Consider the following 27,328-nt stretch of genomic DNA (forward strand, 5'->3'; position numbering starts at 1 on the left):
CAAAATCAAGATTAAGGCTCAGCTTTCATTCCCTACCTTCTGTTATTATTTTTTTAATTTTTCACGTTTTTCTTGACCTTTGTGTATTTGGTCTCCAACCAGAGATGATTTTGTTTGGAAAGTTTAAAGAAAATATTTTCAGCTGTTTCTGCATTACTGACGCGAAAAAATGTACAGTTTTACATCCTTTAAATACCTTCTTACTTACCAATAAATTAAAAATGGCTGTGAGTATTACACGAACTCTGAGAAATAAGATATTCACTAGGTTTTATAGAGGAAATTAAAAAGCAGAGCATTAAACTATTTAAAGATAAAGTTATAAAAGTAATAAACTTTTGGAGCTTAATGGTATTTGCCACATTTTTAGCTGGCCCTAAGGAAAGAAGCTCACTTTGACATCACAATAAACAGCTGCTTAGACCTTTTTCCGTGCTAGCACGAGGGAGACTGCTGCTGCCATATATAGAAGGGACAATGGAAATATCTTGCTCAAACAAGCATGCAAAGCTACCTGGCAGCCTTTAGAGGATTACAAAGGAAGGGTCCAATGCCCTTGTATGCCCTTCTGTGGTTGTCAGCAGGGACTAACAAAAAGCAGGTGGATCCACGGAAAGAGAGAAAAGCTAAAGAACCAGGAAGCCAGGTCTGAATTCCCTGTGCACAGGCAGGGAGTCACTCTGCTTGCTTCAGTGGGCTGCATTTGCTGAGGACTAACTGTGTCGTACTTAAGTCCCATATCCTGTTACTATTAAAAAAATGACAGAGTGGTCAAAGAGTAATTTGCTACACATTTTTATCCAGGAAGGGTCTTTCATAGAGCATACTGCCTTGCATCGGTATTGGAAGTAAAAAATGTCTCCAGACATATTGAAGTAAAAGGGAACCACTCTTTCCATAGCTCAGGGCAATACTGAGTGCAGTCAGACCAATGATGTGATTTATGAAATGGCAATGTAAAGTAACAGGTGAAAGACAAATAAAATATAGGCACAGTATTTTTTCGGATTGCAGCAGTGTCCCTAGTGTGGCAGAAATTTCCCTAAACTCAAAAGGTAGTAGAATTCCTAACTTAAATAGAATATGGCACACCAGGGAGTTTGCCGCTGCCATTGATTTTTCATGGAGGCCACTCAGAAACCATGATGGTGGGCAGAAGTTTAAAAGCTTTGAGAAAGAGAACAACATTCCCTGCTTGGAGTACTTTCCTAACTGTTGGCTGGGCAGGCTAGAGGCAGACCAGGCTACGGTTGGCATTACATTTTCTACGTATTGATAAGCCAGCTTGCACTCCCATACTGGCGGGTGAAGCATCAACCAAGTTGCTTTATGTCCTGCCTGAAGCATTTGCCCCAGATCTCTCCGCATGAGCACAGCCCGAGCTCTTCAAATGAACAGGGAATTCTCCAAACGCCCTGGAAGTCAGAGGACCTGTCAATGGTCATGGTCAACTATTTCAGAGGTGGTTTCAGGTGTCCCCTACCATCATCTGACCATCATTTTGTTGTTATGAACCCTTCATACATTCCTCTTCTTGAAATTTCACTTCAGAGAAGGAGCTGTGCAAGAAAATACGCCAGCCTTCATAACTTGATCTCCTCCCTCTGGGACTAATAAACCCAGGGTACAATATTCCTCCACCATGCTCAGAGCCTTGATGAATAAGTGAAAGGAGAGAGTAGCCTTTAGTGCAAGGAAGTGGACTCAAGTTGCAGAAAGTCTCTCAGAGGACAGGTTTGTGTCTCCAATAATTTAGATGCTATCCCTTTGAAAAAATTGCCAGTAGATCTTCTTTCTAACAATGCCTCATTTTAATCATTAATTGTCCTCTGTATCTGTAGTATCCATCACCATGCTCACATACTTTTTATTAATACACAGAAATAGATGTTGAAAAAATGATAAACCAAACAGATAAAAGGCATGAGGAGATCTGCAGAGATGACTTAGGCCAACTTCCTGCAGAGAAACAGAGTCAAATATACTTTGACTACCAAAAACAGAAATTTGTCTAATCTATTCCTTAAATCTTTGGGTACAGGAAGTTAGTTCTCCATTAAATCTCTATGTCGCCTTTTCAGTGTAAAAAGCCTGAAAAAACAAATGCTATTAGAGTCTACAACAATTCTGTCAGTGCTCATTTCCTACTACTCTGATAATGCTGAAAGCATCATTACAATGTAAAGGCTGATAAAAGAAAGGAAAAAATACAAGGATACACACTGTACGGCACCTCTGATCAAATAAATCTATATAAATCTGTATAAATCTCTATAAACCTTTATAAATCTGTAGTCATCTTGTCTTTCCTAATCAGTATTCAGTGACTGAATTTAGACTGCTGGCAGCAACTAAAACAACTGCACTGAAACCATACAGTTGAAAATTTAGAAACTAACTCTTCTACCTAAGGGAAGAAGAAATCTTCATCAGGAATACTTCCTCAATGCACTTTTGAAAGAAGCAATATGCAAAAAGTAAGAGAAATAAATGTGATTTTCAACGGAAATTTTAAGATTTATACCAGCAGAAAATACACATTAAAGCAGCCCTCAGGCAAAGTCAAACAGAACATGAAAATTAGTAGGTTGCAATGCCAGCATTTTATTCTTTGGCTTTGAAGATGAATTGTAATAAATAACAATGAATTGTAATAAAGAACAAAATCTTAAGTCACTATAGAATCACCATATACATATGTGGATTATTTGCAAAATCTAGGACAACCTAATCAAGTGTTCAAAAACACAATTATTTTCAGGGCCAGGACTACATTAAGTATGAAATACATTGTACTTGGTAGAAATCAGTGAAGAATATCTCTGTTACAGTAGTGTCTTCCCAAAGGCTTAAAAAACAAAAAGAATCAAATACACCTGATTTTGCAAAGCACTGTGTTTAGAGTCTATGTTTTATATACTTTCTCATTCCTGAAACTGGTTTACTCAGAACGTATATTTGAGCTTTTCTATTTATCCATGAGTAACATTTTAAAATGGAAGCTGAGATTTTCATGTGACATAATAATACAGAAAAAACACTGAATGTATTTATATGAATTTATAAGCCATAGCTATTTCAAGTGTACTATCAAGGAAATTATATTGGAAAGGACTTCCCCACATCTCACAACTAATTTCTAAATTCAATAGGACTTCACATCAAATGTACACAAATGTACCCAGCAATCTCTTAACAGCATCTGGATTTGTATAACACGACCCTAACTCCACAAAAGTAAGTATCTAAATGAGCAACACAATCCTCTAGAATTACTGTGCCCTAATAGTGATTCAGTCCCAGAGAATTATGTTTCAAGACATTTGTTTATGGAAATGTGGATCATAATACTTCCTTATCTATCTCTGGAGCTTCAGCAAGATCTTTTTCCTTCATTGCAATACCCACTGAAAGACAGGGACGCTTCTGCCCACTAAACTCAGCAAAGCAAAGCGTTCCTTCGATTTCCATCCTCTTTCTCCATCTTCACAGAAACAGGTAGATTCTTGGAAGTTAGACAAATATTTCTTTTAAGGATGCTAACTCTGTTGCAATATATGCTAACTGCATCATGCTCACATTAACAGTGCCACGGATTTCACCAAAAAGCCGAGCATTTTGTATTTTCTTTCTGTATTTGTATAGCACTGAACAAAATGTATGCTGCTCCTTGATCAAGGCTCCTAGGTATTTACCAAAATACATGCTAAAAATTGAAAAGGCAAACTTTTTTCTTGGTATGGAGTACAGAAACATTTGCTTTTAAAACCATTAGCCTGTCTCTAACCGATGAAATAAATATGCCAAATAAAGTGTTCTCAGTGTAAACAGACATGTAAAACCTACTATGTGATACCACAAAATCTTGGAAACCAATCTGATGTGCATTACATAAGTGTCTTCAGTAAGAGTTGTCTAAGAGCAAAGTTTAAGAATGGAACAGATCATTAAAAACTTTCTTAACCCAGTGAAGATAATTTATTACTTCCCCTGTTCTACTGTTAGAAAAATTATATTCTTGCAAGCTTCATATATTTCCATTTTTTCTCTTGTCTCAATTATGGCTAAAAGTCAAATCAGAAAAAAGAAATCACAACAAGAAATTTCTGAAAATTTCTGGCTGGGGAGAAAAAAAATTGAAATTGTTGGCTTGTTTATCTCCCTGCCTGGAAAAGCTCCTGTTACTGACACTTCGACAAACTCATGTGCAGCAGCCTGTGAGGCTGAGTGCTCTAAACATCTTTATGCTGCAGCTGGGGCTTCTCTCATCTTAAAACCTTAAATCTATTCTGTTTTCTCTTTTCAGACTGAGAGATACTGTTTTTATTTTCCCAGGGGAAAAAATCTCTATAAAAATTCATATATTTAAATGGAAAATTTGAATTTTGAAAAAAAAATCCTCCATCTAAAATTCAACAAAATATACAGTTTTCACTCAGCTCTCCTAGCAAGTCTGACATCAGCAGAAGAGATCCAAGAATTATTAATATAATGTAAAGGAGCAAAATTTAGCTCATACCCTTGCTTGTCTTTAATATAATCTTCATGAACACAGCTATATTAAAAGAAAATCTTACAAACAAACCATGGACTCACAGGATCATGTTGGAGACTCTTCCACATGAGAAGAATTGTCAGATGTTGGCTTTAAGAAGAATGGTAATACGCCTCTCCACTTAAAAGATATAGCGTGTGCCAACACAAAAGCATCCAGTCTAATCTCAAAGCTCCACAAAGTATAGGATACAGTTTACTTAGATGCCTTCCACTGTTATAAGAGTCTGCAAAGTATATAACATGGTCAGTGATTAAACACAATGACCAGCTTGGAGCCCTTACAAAAATGCAAGTCCAGATAAAAATCATAGTCACTCTCAGTGTTAAGGAAAATGGGTAATGAAATACAATGACGAGTAATGTAAGCAAAAAACAGACCCCAAAATCTGCTCCCTGCCAAAATAAACAAGAAGCAGAGAACGCATAATTCTGAATTCCCATTTTTATTCAGAGCTTAACAGGAACATACTGGGGACAAAGTGCACCAATGAACAATAAAAAAAATCAGAAAACCCAACCATATATTTTTCTTTCAATTTCAAAATTTCTTAAATTATATACTTACGAAGTGTTGCTCCTTCAAATTTACCTTAAGGAAGTCTTACAGCAGACTGGAATATTTAATTCATATGAGCAGATGTGCAGCTTCACACACCTGATGAAATTAGCTATAAAACTTGCATACAAAAATGTGCACCAGTACACACAAAAGCAGGATAAGCTATAAGCATTCCAGAAATGATTGGGATTGTATTTAGGTCTCCAAGCCCAACATCAGATCATATTCATTATAATTAAAACTAACCAAGAGAACTGAGAACTAAATTTGGTAGACACTAGCTAAACACTAAAATTACCTTCTCTCTCCCCAGATGTCCTAATACAGTTCAGAAAAAAGCTCAGGCAGAAAGTCAAACACTTGCTGTGATTACTGAAACAACTGTGTATGACCTAGCTGCTGCTAACAATAACTAATTGTGTGGATATAAATTCTTGTCATAGGTGGCATCAATACAGTAAACAGTCTTCTTAGTAAAGGCAATTCATCTCTTTTATTACATCTGGTACACTTGCTAAAATAGCTGGATAACATGTTTATCATCGGTTCTGGAAAGTGAAGACTATTCTGCGACTCACCCTTGTATCTTTGCTTCAGAACATTTGAGGAACATTCAGATAAACCCAAAAGTACAAAGTTAGTGTATGTAGTACTAGCACTAGAAGGTAAATACACTCTGGAATGTGGTACATGTTACAACAAAAACACTATATCAACGTAACATTAAGGCTGTGACCCAAGCCAACAAAAGCAAGATAATTCATCACAGAGATGGACGTTCCGGCCTTAGCCAACCTACTGCATCTGTTGCAATCTGTGGCATCTGATCTGTTAACAATCCTGCACCAACATATAACCTCAAAGTTCAAACTTGCTTATATCAATCTTATATTTGGGAGATGAGAGTGGAACCTAGATATTTCAGCAAGTCAGTTTGAAGATATGGCCTGAAGCCTAGTGCTTTTCCTACAAAATACTTTTCCTACAAAAAATGAACTTTGATAGCATCCTGTAGTACTCTATTGAAACATGGATTGATACAGGGATTAATTATTATTGCTTACAAGAAAGGAATGACATATGAAAGACAAAAACATACTTCTGAGGTTCTTGCCTATTATTACAATTATTGAAATCTGAAGTAGTACACACACAAAGAAACACTCCTAAATTAACATTCTCACATCTGAAATTTTGGCCTGAAGTAATTTAGAAGCTTAGAAACAAAGCTTAGAAGCAAAATTGTCTAATAAGAAAAATAGTGAGATTCTGTGCAAAACCTAAATAATATAGTCCCTTTGCTGACTCAAATTCTACCTCATCCAGGTTAAATTAATATTTCCTAGCTTTAATTAGAAGAATTCACCTTAACTTTTCACTTCTTTCACCTTTTCTGTAGAATAAAAGAGAGCCCCCCTTTTTAAGTAGGAGCTTTCCTCTATCAAGGTCTCATAATTGACTAATCCCACAACCTTCCTTACCACAAGAACCTTTTCTCAGTTCTGGTCCTTCTAAGTCCTTTCAGTATCTTCTCCTTTTCCATCTTTAAAAGTCACTTGAAAGGTGTCATCCACTTAAGGATGGACATTAGGATACCAGGAGGCCTCATCAACTCTGCAAACTGATGCTGCCTTCAGCTGATTGATCCACAAGTCCCTATTAAACTGTTGCAGAACTAAGATTAAACATAGCTATAAAATGAGCCACTCTTTGAGCACATATGGGATTCAGGGGACATCTCAACTCACAAATCAGTGGGGCAGGGACAGGGATCTCCTAAGAGCAGGAGGTTTGGGGTTTTTTTGGTTTGTTGAACCTTTCTGGAATTGAGCAGCAATGATCATATCAACCAGGCCACTACCATCACAGATGTGAGTGCTTGATCATCCTGTTGACTGCCATTTCTCCTGTATTAAAAAGCTTTCCAGTGGTTAATCAATCCACATACTGAAACCACATGCCGGAGGTACAGCCGTTGTTTCTTCGGGCTTGCCCAATCATATCCACCTATGGTCTTTTGTCTTATGCTGAGAATATAAGTTCTGGTGGTCAAATCCACTGTACAGTGGTCTGCATTGAAACAAAACCTTGATCCATAGCTGGATCTCTAAAGTACAAGTGCAATATGAACACAAGTAGTTATGCAATTTAACTGCTGCAGTGACCATCAATGACCATTAAGCAAAAGAAAAATAAATATGCCTATCTTCTTATGTTTTATTATCAATCCATGAAGGGCATTTCTTTTCTCCAGATAATTTCAAATATGCAGCTATAATGTCAGCTGCAGCTTTAGAACAATAATTTCTAGGCTGATACAAAAGAAAAAGGTTCTCAATTTTTGCTTGATGTCTTAACGAATAAGCATAGGTTGCACCAAGCCTGTCAAAACAAAACATAAACAAAGCTAACATAGAAGCAGACAGGAGCTTCTGTCTGCTTGTTCTCTCCTCTTGGTGCCTACAGTCAGTTTTGAGTCTGTGAAATGTGCCAGACTGAGTTGTACAGTATGGGACCGGCAATGCACATGCCCTTACAACACCTTGCTAATCTGGCCTGGTGACTCTCAGAAGCACCAGTTTAGCCTGACAAAACAGACCAAAAATAAAGGGGGGGGGGCAGGGAGAGAGAGGGAGCAGTTTGTTCTGTGTGCTCCTGGTTACAATGCTTAAACCACTGTACAATCAGTGTGTAAGAACTGCTACCTACCGCCATGAATATCTGCCTACTATTTTTTTCTTATTACAGTAATTGAGAGCATGAAGCAGGCAGTCTGTCTTCCCAAACTGGAAGGCAGTGCATAAACGAGTAACAAATGATCATCCATCCACAAAGAGCAAAATAAACAATAATCACAAGTGGTAACATGTATCACACTTTCACAATGCAAATGTAAAACCTCTTAATAGGTTAAAACAATATATCCTGTAAAAGAAGAAAGTTTTCTTTTCTACCCCTTCTCCTAACATCTGTTAAAATCCCTTTCTTCCTCATCAGACACATCTTTTCCTCTTATTCCCAAGGGGTTCCTACCACTGCTCTGTCCCAACGTCAGCTTTGCAGCCAAGGCTGGGCAGCAGTAAGTGGAACAACTTCTACAAGTGATCTTGCACAGTGCTTTGGTAGCGAGCATTATTGGTGACACCTCGGCTTTACAAAAGCTAAAGTAGTATTAAACAGACACGAGTAGCACTAGAGAGAAGGCTGTTGTCCAGAAATCCCCCCACATTCTTCCATATCTCTTCAAAGAAATGCAATGGAAGAACGTTATATGCAGAGTCTTAAGCAGACAATAGCCCTTACTAAATTGTTTTACCAGCCCCAGTTCCAGGAACCGGTTCTTCTTCATTAAGAAACCTCTCTGTATTTGGCCCATGGAAGAGGGAAGAGCAAAGAGGAAGGAAATTCCCCGGGGGAAGTTCCTGGTACACAAGACTTCTATGTGCTCATAACAGTTTCAGTCCTCTGTCAGCCACAGTCCCTCCCCAGAGTACTGGAGAGAACACTTGGTGCGATAAGAGCACGAGTTTTCTGTTTTGCTGCAGACACACACCACATGCTTCTTTCGCATCCCGGGACAATGTAGTCAGCGGAATTGTTATCATGGTAATAATACAATTTGTCTAATTATACTGAGATGTTTACTGTGCTCTAACGTTGCCCAGGTGGCTACAGCATATGACAGTATTACCAGTGAGAAATATAATTTAGCATTTTGGGGAACAACAAGAGATTTATTCTTGTGAAAACATCAACTACGTATCACAATATTCTTTGTTGGCCCTATGAAGAAAACAGTGACACATAAGGAAACATATAAAGCACAAATTGTTGTTGATACATGGTGATTTGAATGCGGTCATTTCTTCACAAAGAGGTAGATCTATTGTCTCAGTGTCTCAGAAATCAAAAATTTGCTGTCAAACCAGCAACAGATCAGAAACCAAGATGTTGTTTCTATCTAAATCACTGGAGATACTAGCCAAATTTGTGCCTGTCTTGGTACAGGTAAAAAAGTGCATGAGGAAAAATATATTGTTTTTATACTTCTGCTCTACTGAGCTCAAGAGAAGTTCCTCAGCAGTGAGGTAGCTAGCACAAGCACCACCATCAGGAGAGGGCAAAACATAGATGAAAAGCTAGGACTTTACCCAACAGATAGTAGTAACTGAGTCGGCTGGACTCAGTGGTTATTGCATCACTTGAATGCCAACAGAGCAACTTCTCTTCCACAGAAGTCAGAAGGGGTTGGTTGGTTGGTACCCTGGGAGACGCAGCGCTTTGCAGAACTGGGCCCTAATGACACACATATCCTACTTGCTGTTCCTGCATCCAAGTCTCGGCATTGTTCTTCTGTTCCAAAACACAAGCTCTCAAAGAAATGGTAAACTAGAAAATGAGAAATCCAGGCAAAATATTTCAGTCTTTACAATTTGCTAGGTCAAAGATGAAAAAAGCAAATGGACAAGATAAAAACTTCTAAATATTAACTGAGGACCCAGTTTGACCCTTATTTTCATCCAGATGTGCCCTCTTTCAACACGGGGCATCGTTTACAGGTGTTTGGTCATCTTTCAGTCTTACGAGCTGACATTCTCAATCACTTCCAAACCAATTTAAAATAGTATTTTGGGGACTTTAATGGGATGGCCAAGCCTTCTACAGAAATTCAGCTATAGCATATCTACTTGTCTGAGCACTGGTACTACCTACATATTTTTTCCACTTCTCTGATAGATATTTCCCAATTTTCACAAAAAAATCTCTCTCTCTCACACACACACACAAAAATCAGTGCCTTAGATGCTGCAGAATATGGGCCATGTAGATTCAATAGTTTGCAGATAGTATTTAGTTTCCTATGATTCCCTCAGCTTCTTTTTCTGCAGCTCTATCTATACAAGCTTCCTTATTTCCTAATTATCCATGTATCTCCCCCTTGTTTATCTTCTTAAACAGTGACTACAAAAAGCTCAGTGATTTACATTTACATATCACGCTGGTGAATGCACACCTATCCAAGCAGCATTCAGAATTAGCAGCGAGCACGTCTTTCTTCCTTATTTATTCTTTCCCTCCACAATTCCTCATGCACTGTTGTAGAGCTGAGAAGATGGGAATTGACAACATAAGCAGCCACAGTCTCTTCCCCACTAGAGAGATGTGAAAACTGCAGTAGCAGCAACCCTATACTCCCAAATCCTGTTTGAGTCCCTACAGATAATTCGCAGTGTAAATGAAAACCAAGCCAGTCACTTGAGGACTTGAGTTAGGGCTTGATCCCTAATTCCTTGTTTTTTCTAATTGTTAAAGCCCTAGCGGTCCCTACCAGAGCTCCCCAACACAAGCTTTCAGGCTCTTAAGGGTTCAGGGAAGTGCAAAACTACTAAGCATATTTTGCTATGAATGAGAGGAGAGTTAAAACTGTGAGCTATCGAGGAAACTGCTCCAAACAAACCTCCTCCAATACCTCCTCTGCTCAAGAGATATCTGGAAACTATGAGCAGAAGGGAAGGAAGGGTTCTTCTCCTCCTTTGTTATCAGCTTTGAGAGAGCTACCTCACTTGAGTTACCAACCTTTTTATGAACACATGGCCTAAAAGGCTCATTTTTCTCAATATTCACCCAAAAGGATATGCACAATTCGAAAGTTACAAAAATGTAAGCACATCTGACATGAATTTCATCACCTTTTCTTTTTCCTGTTACAAAGAGAAGACTGGACTTTCTTGAAATGAGAAAAATACAGTATATTCTAAACAGGAACTGTAAAGAAGTTGCACCCCAATTGTACTGTTGTGCCATTCAGAACATCAGATGACTCATCAAAAATCTGCCACAGAATAACTGCATTGGTAGAGAAACTATGTAATGCTTTGCTTGGAAATGATAGCTTCTTGCAACTTAATAAATTACTCAAGAGAAAATATAAACAATATTAGGTATAGTTATTGGTGGCAGATGGAGGAGTGACATGGGAGCTGAGACAGATGTTGATTACAAAATATAAAAGAAAGATATGGCACTAATAGAAAAACAAGAAAACAAAGAAACAACCCCAAAGTGTCTCTCTGCTGGAGATCTAAATACTTGTATACATCAAGATAATGATTCTTGATGATTTTCAATTCATTTTAATCACCTACTGAAGTGCAATCTTAGGATATTTAAAATGATACACTGATAAATTCCTGTGGGAGGGGAGTCCTCTGCCTCTGACCACAGGACATTTAACGTATAGATGGTGGTGATGTGTGTCATTAAGGGCTCCCAGCTGCAGCACGAGCAGCAGAGAGGGATTACATCCCAGGCATGACAATCTGCACATCCCTTCCAGAGAGGCTGGCTGTGTCCTGTGAGTGCCAACTGCACTGGCTGCAGCGAAGGAGGCTCACGAGCATGGGAGAACTGCAGCTTTATCAAGGGGGCCCTGAACTGGGACACGACCGTGACCGCAGAGATGTGGCAGATGCTGCTGTGCTCTGTCCTAACTCCCAGGTAAGCGGGTTTGGTGCAAACACTGGTTACCCAAGAGCAATGGACCTTCACTTCCCACAGTGCTTGTGCCGGTAAATGCAATTACTACTCAAACACCTGCAGGAAGCAAATGTCCAGCAGGCACAGGTAGGCTCAGATGCCATTCATTTGCAAGTTTGGAAGAACAGTCAAGGAACCACGAAGAACGTCAAATTTTAAAACTGCATTCTGTATTTTCTAAGGCATAGATTATCCCAGTAAACTCTGCTCCTGAATAATTTTATGCCGCATTCTCTGAGGTAGAAAAGAGCTGTACAGCATATCTTTCTATGTCTGTATCTCTCCAGATCTAAAGAGCTCCTCCAGCTCTGTCAAATATACAGTGATAGCTCTTTCGGAAATTTGGCCCAACACAATTCACCTTTTTCACTGAGAATATTTAACAATTCTCAATCTGTTCCTAACTTGAGGAAAAAATGGCTGTGATTTAGTTTTATGCTAATTGTATTCCTGCATGCCCAGAGTGCCTGAGCCAGTTTCACACTGCTAAAACATTTATGCAGTCCAGTGATGTTAGGAAATCAACTGAGATGGCAGCCTGTACCCTCTTATCATAATTCTGCATTCCCTGCTATTGAAGAGAAATAGGAACATGAGCTGGACTTCAGAAGTGTCTCTACAAAGGGCATAAACTAACCTGTAGTAATTTAGGAATATATTAGATTCTTACGTTCCTATTGAAGCACAGGCACAGATGTAGGATAATGGAGTGACAGAGCGATTATTATTTATATATATTGCAATGTCTTTGGTGCCAAATTTAGAAATGGGATGGATTGTTAAATACTACATGATTCCTAATTCTGGCTGCTACCTTCATTCACTTCAACAGCTGCTTTTACAAAATCTTAAGACTGGATTGCAGCTGCTATTCATTCACCCTGCATACCTTAAAACACAAAAAACCTCATGATCTAGTTGTTCAGAGTAAGTATGCAGATATGAGATAATTAGCCTCTCATCAATAATCTTACTTATAAATCTAATCTGACAGAACTGAACAGAGTAATTTATTTCTCGTCTAAACTGAAGCAAAAGATACATGAAATGATGGGGCCAGCAATAAGACTAGAGACGAAATAGGAGTGCAGGAATGTGCCTTTTATTTTGAGATGCTTTTCCAGAGTTTACAGCACTCTTCTTTAGTTTTTATGCTTGAAATGATACTGTCAGGCTCTCTCTATATATAATTCATTGCACATTATATCCACCCACGTATATATGTGTCGTGACTATAAAAGCTGTTCCTGTGTGTGATCTCAACCCAAAGGATGCAACAGTTCCCATTCCCTGAGGCCCTGGCATTGTGCCAAGTGGCCTGTGACTCCTGTTTACCAAAAGATCTTACAGAGGAAGAGCAGGTTGACTGTGCAGAGACCCTGGCTTTCCTAGATGGTTGGTCTTGCATGGCATTCCTAGCAGGAAACAGCAAGGAGTGCATAAAAATAATACACAAACACTCATTCTCCAAAGCTCAAAGTTTCTGAATATTAATATGTACACTCCGTTGTCTTGAATGTGTTTCCTCTCTCTCTATATATATATATCCATCACCCACTGGAACTTCAGGTTGCCAAAAATTATTGCAGCGCCCTTAGTTATCTAATATCTTATTGGAATGTTCTGTAAAATTGTTGTCATATTGATGGAGTATTTTTTTGAGGGACTAGGGGAGTTGGAGTGGAGCTTGGAGAAGCTGACTATCCATCTCACTACAAACTGATACAAAGTTTGCCCTACTGTAATTGGTAAGTTGGACTTTGTTATTTTTGGCAGGAGTTTTCTGCAGATTTAAGAAGTTTAAGAATACCCAGACTGATGTCTCTCACATTTGTTCTTTCCCACTTCATTATTTTTATACACTGGAAACCTTTGTTCTGCTTAACTTTGATTCATTCAAAAACTGTGCCTGTGGCATTGCTGTGCATGTGCTGCCACACAATACCTCTGGTCACAGCCAAAGGTGAGAACTGACTGGCCTCTTCTCATTCCTTAAATAAGTATACAGCAACTGCAAAGACACACAGGAAAAATAGATTTGTAAATGATCATATCATAGCACAACAGCTATCTTTGGTAGGCCTGATCTACAGTCTACACAAAGTAATGGAAACTTTCCCTTTAGTTTCAGTAAGGTTTGGACCTCTTCCACAGAAACCTAAGTACAGGTTTATGTGTGGTCGTCCTACATCAGGACTCTGACAGCTAAACTTTTCCTTTGCAGTGAATCTCTTGTTCTTTAGTTGTTCAATGTCACATGCTAAAATTAACTTGTATTCTAAGAAATAATCACCACTGTCTTCAGGAAAATTTGGATAGGATTCATCTTACTTGATGCAGGTGTCTTCATTGCCTGTCTGAGCTTGTCTTCCTTAGCTTTAGATGCTTGGCTTCCTTGGCTTTAGAGCCAACAGAGCTAAAAAGCCACCTCTGGGGCATGCTCTACCTGACCTACTTAGATGTATCTTTTTGGATGACAGGAAGCGTAAGAAAAGCCTTTTCTCTCAACTGAGTATGAAGGGTTCCTAGGATGAATAGGTCACATGTATATTATCTATACAGTAGGCATCTGTTGTGGAGCAAATGATCCCACACCAAGTGGCTTGATATGGACATAACAGAGAAAGACCAACAAAATTACTAGCCATTTCTACAGTTATGATGTTTAAATAAAGATTAAATATATGACACTGTCTGCGGAATAACCAATGTAGATTTTCTCCCCTTTATTACTGGAGGCAGTGGTTTAGCAAGAGGAGGCTTTGCAAACTAAACAGAAACAGTTTATCAAGCCCTTACCTTTGGGGATAGTAATCTGACAGCCCAGGTCACAGTCCTGCTGCAACTGATAAAAAGCCACTTCCTGTAGTCGAGCTCGCTCCAGCTCGGAGAGGCTTTGAACGGGAACTGACTTCAGCCGAACGCTGCGCCCTGACATGCTGTTCCAAGTGAAATCACCCTACAGGAAAACAAATGGAAAAATATGAAGCATCATACAGTATGCACAGTTTAATAAACATACCCATCTCTTTTACCGCTAGGAAAAACAACACTGGTCCTTTTTTCTAAAAGGCCATTTTCTTGGACATCTCTAACCTTCGAAATTTCTTTGTTTTCCTAAGACCAACATTCCTTAAAAGGAGCGCAGACATACAAAACAAAAAGTCAATTCTGCCTGAAAACATTTAACCAAGTATTGTTGCAAAAACATTAGGATTCCAGTAAACAAAAGCACAAAGTAGGGAAAAAAATAAAAGAAAAAGCCCTTCTCATTTTTTTCCCCAGTTTGGTTCTTTGCACAGTGTTTTATCGTCATTTCACTCCTTTCCCTGCATAACCTGTTCGACCCCGAGAACTTTATGGACCCTTTGATGGCATGCAGCTTATCTCCCACCGTACGCCAGTCCCACTGCACAGGGCTCTTCCCAGAGCTCACAAGCACAGCCCCTCCTTCTTCCTCACACATCCCCTCCTCCTTCCTCACACATCCCATGTTATCATGCTCAGACCAGGACTGACTAAAAGACAAGCTGTTTCACATTTTTGAAAAGCCATAATCAAGTATGTGTTAAAATTTACACAGCAAAACAACATGTGATACCTTGCATCTCTGTAAGGTACCAATTATGTTTGGAAATCAAATTAAAAGCTGTAGATCTTCTGTCTCCCACCTGTGATAACGTACACAAAAAACTACTATCTTAGCTAGTATTTAGTGCAGGTGAGTGAAGTAATCATCAGTCAAACAGAAGTGGAAGCACACAGACAAGCTTAAAAACTGATAATTAACTTCAAGAGTTTCAGAATTCATTGAAGCATCACCAAGCAACACATTTTAGCGCTACAGGAAAAGAAAGATTTTTTTTCATTCTAATCATATTAAAAAATAAACATCAAACTTGTAAGTCAGTTTGGTGTAGGTGTAATAAAGGTAATATAAGATTTACATCAGATTTACATCAATTGGGGTATAAAAACAAATCCAATAACCTGCCATTCATCACAACACAGTAGAGTTAATTAACAGTCTTCATTTTCATTGTAACTGTGGCTATTTTTGGCTTAAATTTCAACATTCATACCTTCACGGCACTCTCATTTTTTCACCGATCACTTACAATTCATCTATTGTGAACACACATCGATAGTCAAAGGATATCCTTTGACCTTTTTAAAAGATATTGGCTAAAATATTTTTATATGAAAATAAGTAAATTTTGACTTTATTCAGCAGCTATGCATACTGTTGGATGTAAACATCTTTGTGCATATGCCTCCATGACATTTTGCCTATATACATGCATATATACAACCTGTATAAACCCTTGTATATATATATACATATGTACCTACAAATATATAACCTATATTGCTATGTGGTGCTGCATATTTGTGAACGATTTGTCTGGACAAACCATTCACAAACATGCAGCACCACACAGCAAAATAGCTTAAAGGAACTACATACTAAAGATCTTTTCTTATGATGTGTGAACTATGTTTGAGATCATCAAGAAGCTTGTTTCATAATAATTTTTTTTTTATAAGTCATTAGGTAACCATCAAAAGGAAAGCTGTTACCTCCATCTGTACAACTGCATATCTGTACATTTGATGAATAACAATACTATGTTCAGTATCTTTATGGTATGTATATACAAGGACCACATATGCAAACTTGCAGGCTAGCCCAGTATTTGACTGCCGGAACTCATCCCTTTCTTTTTTTGCCTGTTCCTCTCTCCTTGCACTTTTACTGCTTTATTATTGACTAGCTGGATTTAGCAGTCTCAAACTAAAAGTTTGCAAAGCTACACAAACGAAGCCAACTAGCTTTACTCAAGCAAAATCAAAGCAGCGATATTCACATAATGCTCATTTGCAAAACTGCAAGGAAATGTTTACATTTTTTTAAAAAGCTGCTGTCATTTATAGTTAAAAGTGATCATGAACAGAATCTACAATCAGATAATGAATACCAAGAAACCAGTATCTTTCCAACCCTGGTGGCGTAAAAAGAAAAACCTTACAAGTATAGACATATGCAATTCAATCCTCATGGACATAAAATGTACATAATGTTCTATAGCCAAACTGGTAGGAAAAGAGATAGAAATACAGGTCTTTATGGCAGAATTTGGGAGTACTGTTAACTATTTCTCTGAGAGGAATATTTTCGTAAATAAAAATACCACTGATGTATGTCTAACAAAAAACCCCACCTTCTAACCATGACACTTTATTTCGGAACAGGAATTGGAAGCATAAAGGCTATTCATTAGAAAATGCTGAGGTAACAGAGGTACTTAAGACTGTAAGCTTTTTAGGACGTGTTCTGTTTCCTGTGGCGCAAAAAATCCAAGGGAATTATCACAAGTTAAATATATATTCCTTCCCTGGAATTCTGCATGGACACATGAATTATTGCTCTTTTGGGGATAAACATTACCAAGGGTAGGCCTACCTCGGGAGGTAGCTCTGCATCCTCTGCTGTGTCCCTGAGTTAGCTTTCTAAGTGCAAGTAGTAAGCTGTATCACTGCAGTACCGCAGCTGAACTGTTGGGCCCAGGCAGAAGGGTTTAACGCTGAGAGACGGTGCTTGCAAGCTGTGGTACAGCACTGCATCGATATGACTAGTCTGCCTTTGGGACCCAAGTAAGCCTCCTTGCACAGAGCTGTGCTGCTTTATACGAGTGAATCAGCCAACTTGGCACTGGCTCAGGAATCCTACCCAGGCTAATTTTACCTTAATATGGGAGCATCCCACCTCATTTTTTTTACATGAGGTCAAGGGTTTAAAACCAAGTGAAAGAAAAAAGCCCTCAACATGATCGTGAAGGCTGCTCCTTTCAACATGAGGGTTTTTATTTTGACAGCCTGCAAGCTTCCAAAATGTCCATGGCACTCACTGTGTTGGCCCTCTTTGGCTAAAAAATGGTACAATGCAAGCTATATATCTTCAAACAGTACAGCAGATCGTCAAGTCCAGATAAAGAACTTGGAATCATTCTGGCCAGTTTCTGTGCATTAAGGAAAACATTCCTCTTTTACACTTGATGTGTTTGATAAAATCTCTACTAGGTCACATTAACATAGGTTTTTACTATGCTAATGGAACACATGACTAATTAACTAAAATATTTTTGGAAGATCGTGCATTAGGGCCAATGGAACCTCCTAATCTGCTAAAGAAGTAAGAGGCTCAAGAAATTTCCCCTTGAAAATATCTGTTTCATTTGGCAAATAAATATCATAGTGTCTTCTATAAGCCAAAATACAGTATTTTATACTTTAACCTATTCATAGACTCCTATGCTTTGTTTTTGTGACGGGAGGTAAATTAAAGGCCCTATCTATCTTCTTTCCAGTGCACTGGAGAATTTTATGTATGGCCTATAAATTACTGTAAAATCAACCAGGCCTGGGACAGGTCCAGAAAAGTCAAGCTCCCTTTGAGAACGGGTACTAATGCAATTACATCAGTCACATACGCCTAAAGCCATTCGACATTGTGTGGGGCAGCCAAAGGAAGGAAAGGCAGGCCAGAGAAGCAGAATATTTTCTGTTTTTTCTATCCATATGAGGAGGCACACTTTATCAGAGTCTACTTCAACCAATGGCCTGACACAGCTCCTTGGAAAAGCCTAAGAGGAGATTCCTACAGAGGGTGTTTAAGTCAGGGTAACTTATTTTTTACAGTCTGTGCCCTGCATTTGCGTTCAGACATTTATAGACAGCGCTTTCTCTATTATTTAGATTGTAGGACTGGTCAGAACATGATCTGCAAATGGTTCTTCCATCCCCAAGAAGAAAAAAAAATAGAGAGAAGACTGTAAACAGAAATATAGCCCAGGGATAAAACGATCAGTCTGATAGGACACAACCTGCTCGTTGTAAAGGTGCTTTTATAATTGACTTTCACAAACCCGTAACCAGGCTAAAAGCCTTCTCCCATTTCTCATACCAATTAGTCACTTCTTCCCCCTCAGAGGTCTCCAGCTTCAGTTACCTTTTCTCTCTGGCCCTCCCACTAACATCTAACATTTTTCCTACATGCAACCGAGCAGCTCACTTATCGGGTAAGTAACTAAAATACCAGAGCCTATGACTCAGCAAAGGAGATGAATGATTAACCACATTTTGAGCCTTTGAAAAATCTGTCCACTTTTCCCATATGTCTTGTCCACAGTCATAAGCAAGATGCAGACTGCAGTTTTACTAATATATTTCAAACAAACATCTTTTACGGGTTTGAAGTCCAGTGGTTCTGAAATAAACATACGTGCTATGTACTGACTTAAGTAACATTACGCGCTTAAGTTACTCTTAAGCATGTGCAGGCTATTCTTGTGTATTTGACCTCTTTCTCCTGAACCTCCAACACACAGTCTTTCACTTGTCTTTTAGTAAAGTGCTGTTCCCTTATGCCTTATGCAATGCAGAAACTGGCTGATAAATACTGCAAGGAATCCTAAATGTAGGTACAGATCCACTGGTGACCACCTCTGCTGGCTGCTATGGAGTTTTAAGCTGTAGCGAGTAATGTGGATTATGGACTGGGTGGGGGGATATGCACCCTCCACACATGGGGATTTAAAATAATACAAATTTCAAAGAAAGATGGAAGAAAAACAATTTTTATCTTACTGCATTATTCTTATTGCTGATGACTTTAGTCTGTACTCATTTGGGTAAACGCCATTATCAGATTAGCTGTCTACTTTTCATTAGTCTTTTGCTCAAATCCATTTGAAACCACTAAGATCAAAACCAATTATGTCTATTTGTTTTCTGCCTACCCTAGCAACACTTAGCTCTTTGTGTTTGTAGCTAGATGTGCCTCCACTGTAAAATAATTCAGTATTTTTGCACATTAAAAGATTACATTGTGAAAGACATGGCAAATATAACTCTATAAAGTCTTAACTCTCTTTGCTTAATTACTTCTTTAAGCAACTGCATACAGTTGCCACTTTATAAATCTTCACACTAACTTCACTTAACTTTGGTAATTTATTTCAACTCCTTCTAAAATCATTTCCAGGCTCCTGAGCCATGAACACTCAGATTTTGACAGTTTATACTCTCAACTCAATTTTCATGTCTGTACATGTAAGCCCTCTCTTCCTCACTTCCTCGTTGTTGCTGCTTGTATCAACCAAAAACAATTCTGAAATGAAAGCCATTCATTCCAGCACAGCTGTATCCTTTCACATGAAATCAATATACAAAATACCGTTCCCAGACAGGATGAGAATTATGATGAGGGGGGAAATAAACGACGTTAAATATCCATTTTAGCATTAAATGCGGTTAAGGACCAAATCTCCCATCCTTTATTTGATGCCATCCTAGATAATTACCTGCAACCACGAGTTGGGAAACAACCAGATGATATAAATGTCGAAGAGTCTGACACTTTCTGTCACCCTCTTTCCAGCTGCTTTCCCACAGCCAGTGCAGCTGCAGTGGCAGGCTGTTCAGTGGTTTCCAGCTGACATTGCCAACTAATGCAACCTCAAATACCGAGGCATCTCCAAACTGAGCACCTATTTCCAAGGGACTACTAGCATCACAGAACAAGACAGGTCTCTCTGATTACCAAAATTTTTTCTTAATAACAAAATACAAAGAAGCTCAAGACTTAATGTATGACACTGACGTATTCAGAGGAAGACATCTGAACACAGACGCACAAAGCACGAAGCACCAACTATTAAGCTTCATTATGAAAATCTGGCTTAATTAAAGTCATTATCTAGGGTGATATCCTGTTCCCCTTGACATCAGTGGCAAAATTGTTAATATAATGTCTCCACTAGGAAGAGAGTAAGTACAGTCCAGATAATATTGTGTTACAGTTTGGGGTCTTGTGTTAACATTGACTTATCTCATTCTGAACTGTACCTACTTCTATTAAATAATATATGTACAGAGAAATCTATTAGTTTCAGTAAAAGATCACACTGTACATGTGCTTTAGGTATCAAAACTATTGAAATGGTAATTAATATTAGCATAGCATTGCTAAAGACAGACATTTCCTTGCTCTTGGTTATCTTGTTCTCTTCACAAGGCTATAGATTGTCAGCTGGGATTCAGTGAACTCAGGATACATATTGCTGAGTTCTTCACAGCAAGACAACCCATGTGGGATACAAATGCTGTTTTCCCCCACAGGGAAGACAGAATTCACACCCACGGCAGAAATACCTCATCTGGCAAGACAGCATGAACCAGTGCCCAGGTAAAGAAATACATTTCAGAATATTACTGCTAGTGACTTCCATTTATCAGTACTAAAAATGTCCTGCTAACTTTAGGCTAAGGATAAACAGGGAATAAAGAACGAGTATGCTTCCACAGCAGTATTAAAATTTCTAAAATAAAGGGAAAAATATTTTCTGTCCTTCTATGTTCAACCTCCCAAAGTTTTCCAAATGCCTCATGATACTACTTCATGCTTATAACATTTAAAAACATTTTCTTAAAAAAATCACTTATATATAATGGAGATGTCTTTCATTATTTTTCTGATGTTAATAATTATGAATGATGTGAAATAAATATTGCCTATGCAATTTAGCTTGACTAGCTGCATTAATAGCAAAGTATTCATCCCCAGCATGCCCAGTCTCTGCTGGACTTTTTATACATCTAAGAAATCAACTTTGAAAAGTTGGAAATCTCCATTAAGCATCAAAATTCATGATCAGTTTTTTAAAATTTCTTCAGCTGATAACAATATTTTTGGAGAAATGTATCCAGAAGCATCACAACTAGAGCCAGAAGGGGCTGAGTACCTTTTGGGGGTGCCAATGAAGGAGAGAGAATGCCTTAAAAACCTAGACCCAACTGTAAAATTACAGCTGAATTTCTGTCAGTCTTAACATGAACAGATTTCTGTGTACTTCTGTCAGTAAGGGAGGTCTAAGCCATATTGCAATATTCTGCATTTGTCTGTGGGTTGAGAGCAGGTGCACAGGTGTCACAGCTAAGATGGCATGCAGTAACAAGCTGAACTGCAGTAACAATAGCACCAGAGGCCAAAGTAATGGTCTGCACAATGAAAGCCAACGTCTTCAGCAATCTCGGAATAAAAGCTCTGGGATAGGCTGGGTTACATAAAAGAAGAGAAGTTGTTGCTTTTATCACATATTGTATTTTAATAGGTTGGGGTTACATTTTTCTCAAATGTAAAAACAGTTTCCTTCTTGAGCACGAATACTGTGAACTTTGCAAGCTGGTGGCAGCTGACCCAAAATCAAATACAGTAGCTCCATGAGTTTTATTTCTAGTGGCAAAGCCACCTTAAATAGATCTTGCTCCAGGCTGTACTACCTACATAAATGTGCTCCTATCCCCCCATACCAGTCCTCAAAGTTCAACTGCTTGTGAAGTTGGACAACAAACCATAGCCTACGATGAACCAAAGATTGGTATGTTTTGTCTATACCATCTTTCCCGTATCACTTCAGTCTCGAGGACTGTCTTTGCTTGATACTGCAGATTGCAAAGCCAGAGGACACGCTGAAGACATCCGTGCACTGCAGAACTTGCAGTCATACCACTGTTTGAGTTGTTAAGCTCTTACTAAACAAAGTTTTCAAATTAGATTTTTTAATATGAAATAGTGTTCTTTCTCCTAACACTATTCAGATTAATGTTAAGCAAGTGAAAATATAAAGCCTAAACTACCTGAGCAATGAATTTTAATTTGGAATAAATAAATACAATCAAATGTTCCATTTGTAGCTTTATTGGTCCTGAAGATGCACTAGAATAGGTAGGTAATATAATGCCTCCATGAAACAGAAAGGAAAAAAGCATCTTCTGATTTCTGGCATGTTTTAAACATGGATGAAAGAAAAGTGATCTGCTGTTCCTGGGATCTCAGCTAGCTCAGCATAGAAGTTAACAGTTTCTGCATGCAATAAGAAGCATTAATTTGACTGCAAATGCTCTGAACAGTTTAAGAGTAGACTCTATATTCAGTATAAAAGAAAAAATGCCAATATCATACAGAGAAGTGAGTGACCTACTCTTACCTGAAAGACAGAGCACATGCTGTCATTTCCAAGCATTCAAAAATCATATAAACCTGAGTATTGTATATATTATGAGATTAAAAATAAATATATATGAGTATTTTAGTTTACCTTCTGGATTTTGAGCCTTTAAGATGCACTAAGATTCCATTATCTGACTCTAGTGTATGGCTAGAATCTCATTATGAAGTTAAATAAAATAATTTAATTTCAGGACTCCAAGAACTGGGATTTAAACAACAACAGTAAAGCCTTTAATTCAATATAAACCACTATTTATATTGTTTCAAGTGGTCTGAAATAGTATTTTCTATAAACTCTGACATCACTTAAAGAAAGGGCTTTTTGGTCTAAGGAAAATGAGATTTGTTGAGCACATGGAAAATAGCTATTCTGATTTCCTATATACCGGGTCTGATTGGAAAACAATATTCTATTTTTTGGAGAGGGAAACAGTTGTTTTTAGTTTGAACTGGAACAAAAATGAGACATCGCAAAATATTAATTCATACTTCATTAAGAAATGCAAGAAGAGGGAGCTCCTGGTTATTTAGCATAGAAAACACAGAAGACTTGGGAATACCAAGTCTGTAGTATTTGGTTTAGAGCAAGAGCTTGAACCAGACTTTACTCAATCCCAGGCGATTGCCCTAATCGGAAGGCTACTGACTACTCCAATATTTACTCCCACTACTATATATAATCTTGGTACAGGTTCTCTGGTCCCTCCAGACTGACTCTCAAAACTCATTATGTGAGTGGCCATTCTCAGATCTACTTTGGACACTTCCATCAGGGCAGGGTAAGGCCATCCATTTACTTTGAACTGTTCCTCATTGAGAGGATATTATTTAAAGGAGTTTTGTCTCCATGTACAAGTGAACTTTCCACTTCCAGATCATAAGTTCAGTTTAAGTTATTCAGGCTATTGTGACAGAACTAGTGATTGTGTCAGCTTTTAACCTGTGCTGAAAGAAAGGTATTGAATAAGCTTTTTTTTTTTTCTTCTTACTTAAGGAAATTTTCTTTGAGTCATGAGTTTCTCTGGTCAGCCAGCAGTAGTTCAGCTGTTTAGAGTACATATGCCTCTTGGAGGCAGGGACAGGCCCATTCCAGACATGTGGAAAGTAAATAAATAGCTTTTAGGGATTAGGAGTCTTTATTTCATGCACTACATAACCACTCCACCCGTTCATTTTGGTTTTATTGCTCTCACACTCACACTCTGTTTACACACGCAAGCACTACCCTGTCCTACAGATGCTGTCAGGGATCCTGGGAGAACTCTGTATTGCTGTCAGTTGCAATGCTTCGGCCATTGACTCCAGTTTCTCCAGCTTGTTGAGGTTGTTTTGGGGGAGTTTCTTTGTTTTGGGGTTGTTGTTTTTTAAGCTCTGGGATATCAAGTTCCCTCCCACACTGGCAGCTGTTCTGATGATTCTATGGCTCTCTTAGACTCCCTGCAAAGACTGTGGAAAAGTTAAATAGGAAAATCAGAAAGTCTAATAACTAGGAAAATATTGTGAGTATGAAGGGATGGCTTATATGCACTCACCAGCATTGCCATTAATTTTAACTAATGTGATTACTATTTCTTTGTTCCCCGTGTATTGAAACAGCATTTGTTCCCTTTGGGCTGATCTAGGGACCTTGCAACCTGTAGTAAAGGACATCACTACTTCAATTTATATGAATATGAACAGCACTACTTCAACTTTTCTTAGAAAAAAGTATCACACTTGCACATACGCATCTGCTGATTTGCCATTAAATTAAATATCAAGCAAGAGTCTTAAACATTTTTTAATGAAGAAACAACCTCAGCTATAGAACTATGCAATGCCAAACTACCCTGAGATGCATATATAACAGTAAGTTAGATTGATAGTACACGTATCTGGAAAGACCAGTAAAGAGCATCTTTGATGCTCTCTCCACTGTCTGCTATTACGGAGGCTCATTCAAATGTGGCGTGCCAAAGCAAGAAAGAAATGTAAAATGGATCCATACAAATAAAATCACTGTGCTTCAACATCAGTTTTCAGGAGAAAGGTACATTTTGTGAACTGCCCCTCTAATCTGAGGCACCCCAAGTTCAAACTGTGTGCCTGCCAGCTAGTCTGCAATTCCATTCTTTGTTTTTAAGCAGCACATTTATTTTGGACAGAGAGAGGGAAAAATAGCCCATAAAGTTCTCACTGTTATGAAAAACAGAAACAATTGCTAGAGTTACAAGCTCCTCACGTACTGAGCCAGAAGATGAACAGCTCTTATTCTCCACTTCTATGCAGCTGACTGAAACTTAAAAACGTAGCGGTAACACAGTCATGTCTATAAAGCATGAAGCTTACAGAACCTATTATCTGCAAAACTGAACCTATGCAGTTGTAACTGTCATGCCATCTGCTTTCAAGAAGCCTTCATCTCCAGCATATTTTGCTCATAACCAGCAGGGTTAGAGAGTCTTCATGCACACTTACACAAAATGACAAACTTATTATCACAGACTTCAAAGCAAACCGCCTCATGACTAAGCCATTCAAATACAAATCAGTCTAATTACGCAGCTTAGTTTAAATATGTAATGCCACTTCTCATTCCATAGGTTTCATTCCTCTCAGTTTAACTATGAAAACATGCAAGGTCATGAAACTAGTCTCAAAATAAATAGTATTTGAGGGCCCTGAGTTTGTTGATGGAAGAGATATTGAGAGCCTGGTAAAGTGGTAGGTAGTGCCAATTTTTTCCCCCACTGAGTCAAAGCTGCTCTGTTTTCTTCAAATTTAGCTAAAGCAAGAAAAAAATTAAAACACGAGCCAGTTACCACATTCAGCATAAACACTCCATCACACTCACCTCTACCACACTATGTATAAGCGTATTTGGTTTCCTTACCCATTAAGTAAGTTCTCTTGCGTCTTCAGTGTCCTTTATCATTTGATTGAAGCAGATTTGAATTAAGAGTTGAATTCAACTATGACTTTTTGTAAAATGAGAATAAGGTACAAATAATGTAGTTGTCCTGAAACTGTGTACTGAGTGTCTGAGAAAGAGCTCAGCTGGAGCAGCTGCAGCTCCCATGATACCTTTTACTGCCAGAGGCTTCCACTGTCATGAATCTTAGGGGGAAAAACTGATCTTTTCATTTCTCTGCTTCAAAGTAAGCTCAGAGAGTCCTACACTGCTGAAAGCTACGTTGCAAAGTGTGTGCGCATATGTATGTGACAGAGACACACACTAATTTTAACTGAATTCCCTGCTTCTTCTTTCAGGGGATTTGTTTTGAAAAAGTACAAAGAGTGTTAGGAAGGGGCATGTCTCCCCTCAGAAATCCTTCTTCCACATGGCTGTCCAAACTCAAAACTGACTCTAACTGCGCAAACTTTCCCTATTAGGAATAGCTACAAGAATGCTGGAAGCAGCTGGTGTTATCTCTCGGAGCACGCTGCGGCGCATTCGGTGTGTGCTGTCTGACCTTCCCTTACAGTTAGTTTGGAGTTTTTTCAAATACCTTTAAAAACTCTCTGCTCAAGCAAGCAAACCAGCTGTATTAACAACATGGTTTTGACAAGAGCAACACAGAGACCGAATATTTCACACAATTTGCTAGAAAAAAGCCCTTGATAAAGACACTTCTTCATAAATAATGTCATGTTCACAGTCCCCATATACAATGCTGTCATCCAAAGCGCGTGGGCAGGAAGTGTAGGAAATCTGTGAAAAACAAACATTGAATCACCAATGATTTTGACTGCAGTTCTGTCCTACACAGCATTTCAGCAAATAATCATCCTGAGTGACAACTTCGTGCCTCAGCTGATAACGACTGTACTTCATCAGACTGCTCACGGAGCAGCAGGAAACCATGGACCACAGTTCATGGTGATGGCAGGAGAGACTGCGTGTTTTTTTTCATATATCCACCCAGATGCTTTGTCCACCCCTCAATGTAGACAGGCTGAATCGAGGCCGATGAGCCTCCTGCCTCCCAGAGTAGGGGAACCAGAACTCATAGCCTGGAAATGCATGTATCCACCTTCCTGCTGTACATCACGGTCACTGCTGCCTACCTAGTAACAGCAAATACAGGAATCAGATACTTCTCATCTCACACCCTGATCCAAAGCCCATTCACGTCAATCACAAACATTTTCAGTGCCTCTTAGACCATCAAACCATCAACTCAAATGGTTCCTTCCCTTCATTTCCAATCCTTATACACGCCGCTACCCACAGCTGAGTGGTGCTAAGAACATGCAGTGCGATACACACTAAGCAGCATACCATACCGCATTCCCAGTGAAAAACCTGACTTAGCTGCAAAAGAGCTGAACAACCATCTCAAAAAAAGTAGTCAGTGATCGTGCTGACATCCCAGCACAAACCAAGGACATTGAACTTAAGTTAATCTCTTTCCCTCAGAGCACTGTAGCCTGAAATCAGTGTCCTGCTAGTCATCTCGAAATTATGCTGTGCATTTGCAGTTCTTGCATTCTTTCTTCAAAAAGAAGTCTCTTCAGCCCAGATCTTTTTATTATTACTTTTTGAATTTCCTCTAATGAGCAAAATGCTCTTATTTACATAACTGGAAATGGGGACATATTCATTCAGGAACCCACTCACTAGA

At 38.6% G+C, this 27,328-nt stretch overlaps 1 protein-coding gene across 4 annotated transcripts in view; it reads right to left on the reverse strand.

Moving 5' to 3' along the window:
• The window catches only part of ARHGAP6 (Rho GTPase activating protein 6), a 351,199-nt gene that overhangs the window by 53,697 nt on the left and 270,174 nt on the right, over positions 1-27,328 (reverse strand). For 2 of the 4 annotated variants that reach the window (XM_067296516.1, XM_067296526.1), the window contains exon 2: positions 14,453-14,612. In XM_067296516.1, the coding sequence (XP_067152617.1) occupies positions 14,453-14,612 (160 nt within the window). Of the gene's footprint in view, positions 1-14,452; positions 14,613-14,991; positions 15,023-25,596; positions 25,744-27,328 lie in introns of those variants that run through there. The other 2 variants (XM_067296534.1, XM_067296538.1) reach the window with 2 other exon arrangements.

Source organism: Apteryx mantelli, chromosome 1 (genome assembly GCF_036417845.1).
Source record: "Apteryx mantelli isolate bAptMan1 chromosome 1, bAptMan1.hap1, whole genome shotgun sequence".
Taxonomy (NCBI): Eukaryota; Metazoa; Chordata; class Aves; order Apterygiformes; family Apterygidae; genus Apteryx; species Apteryx mantelli.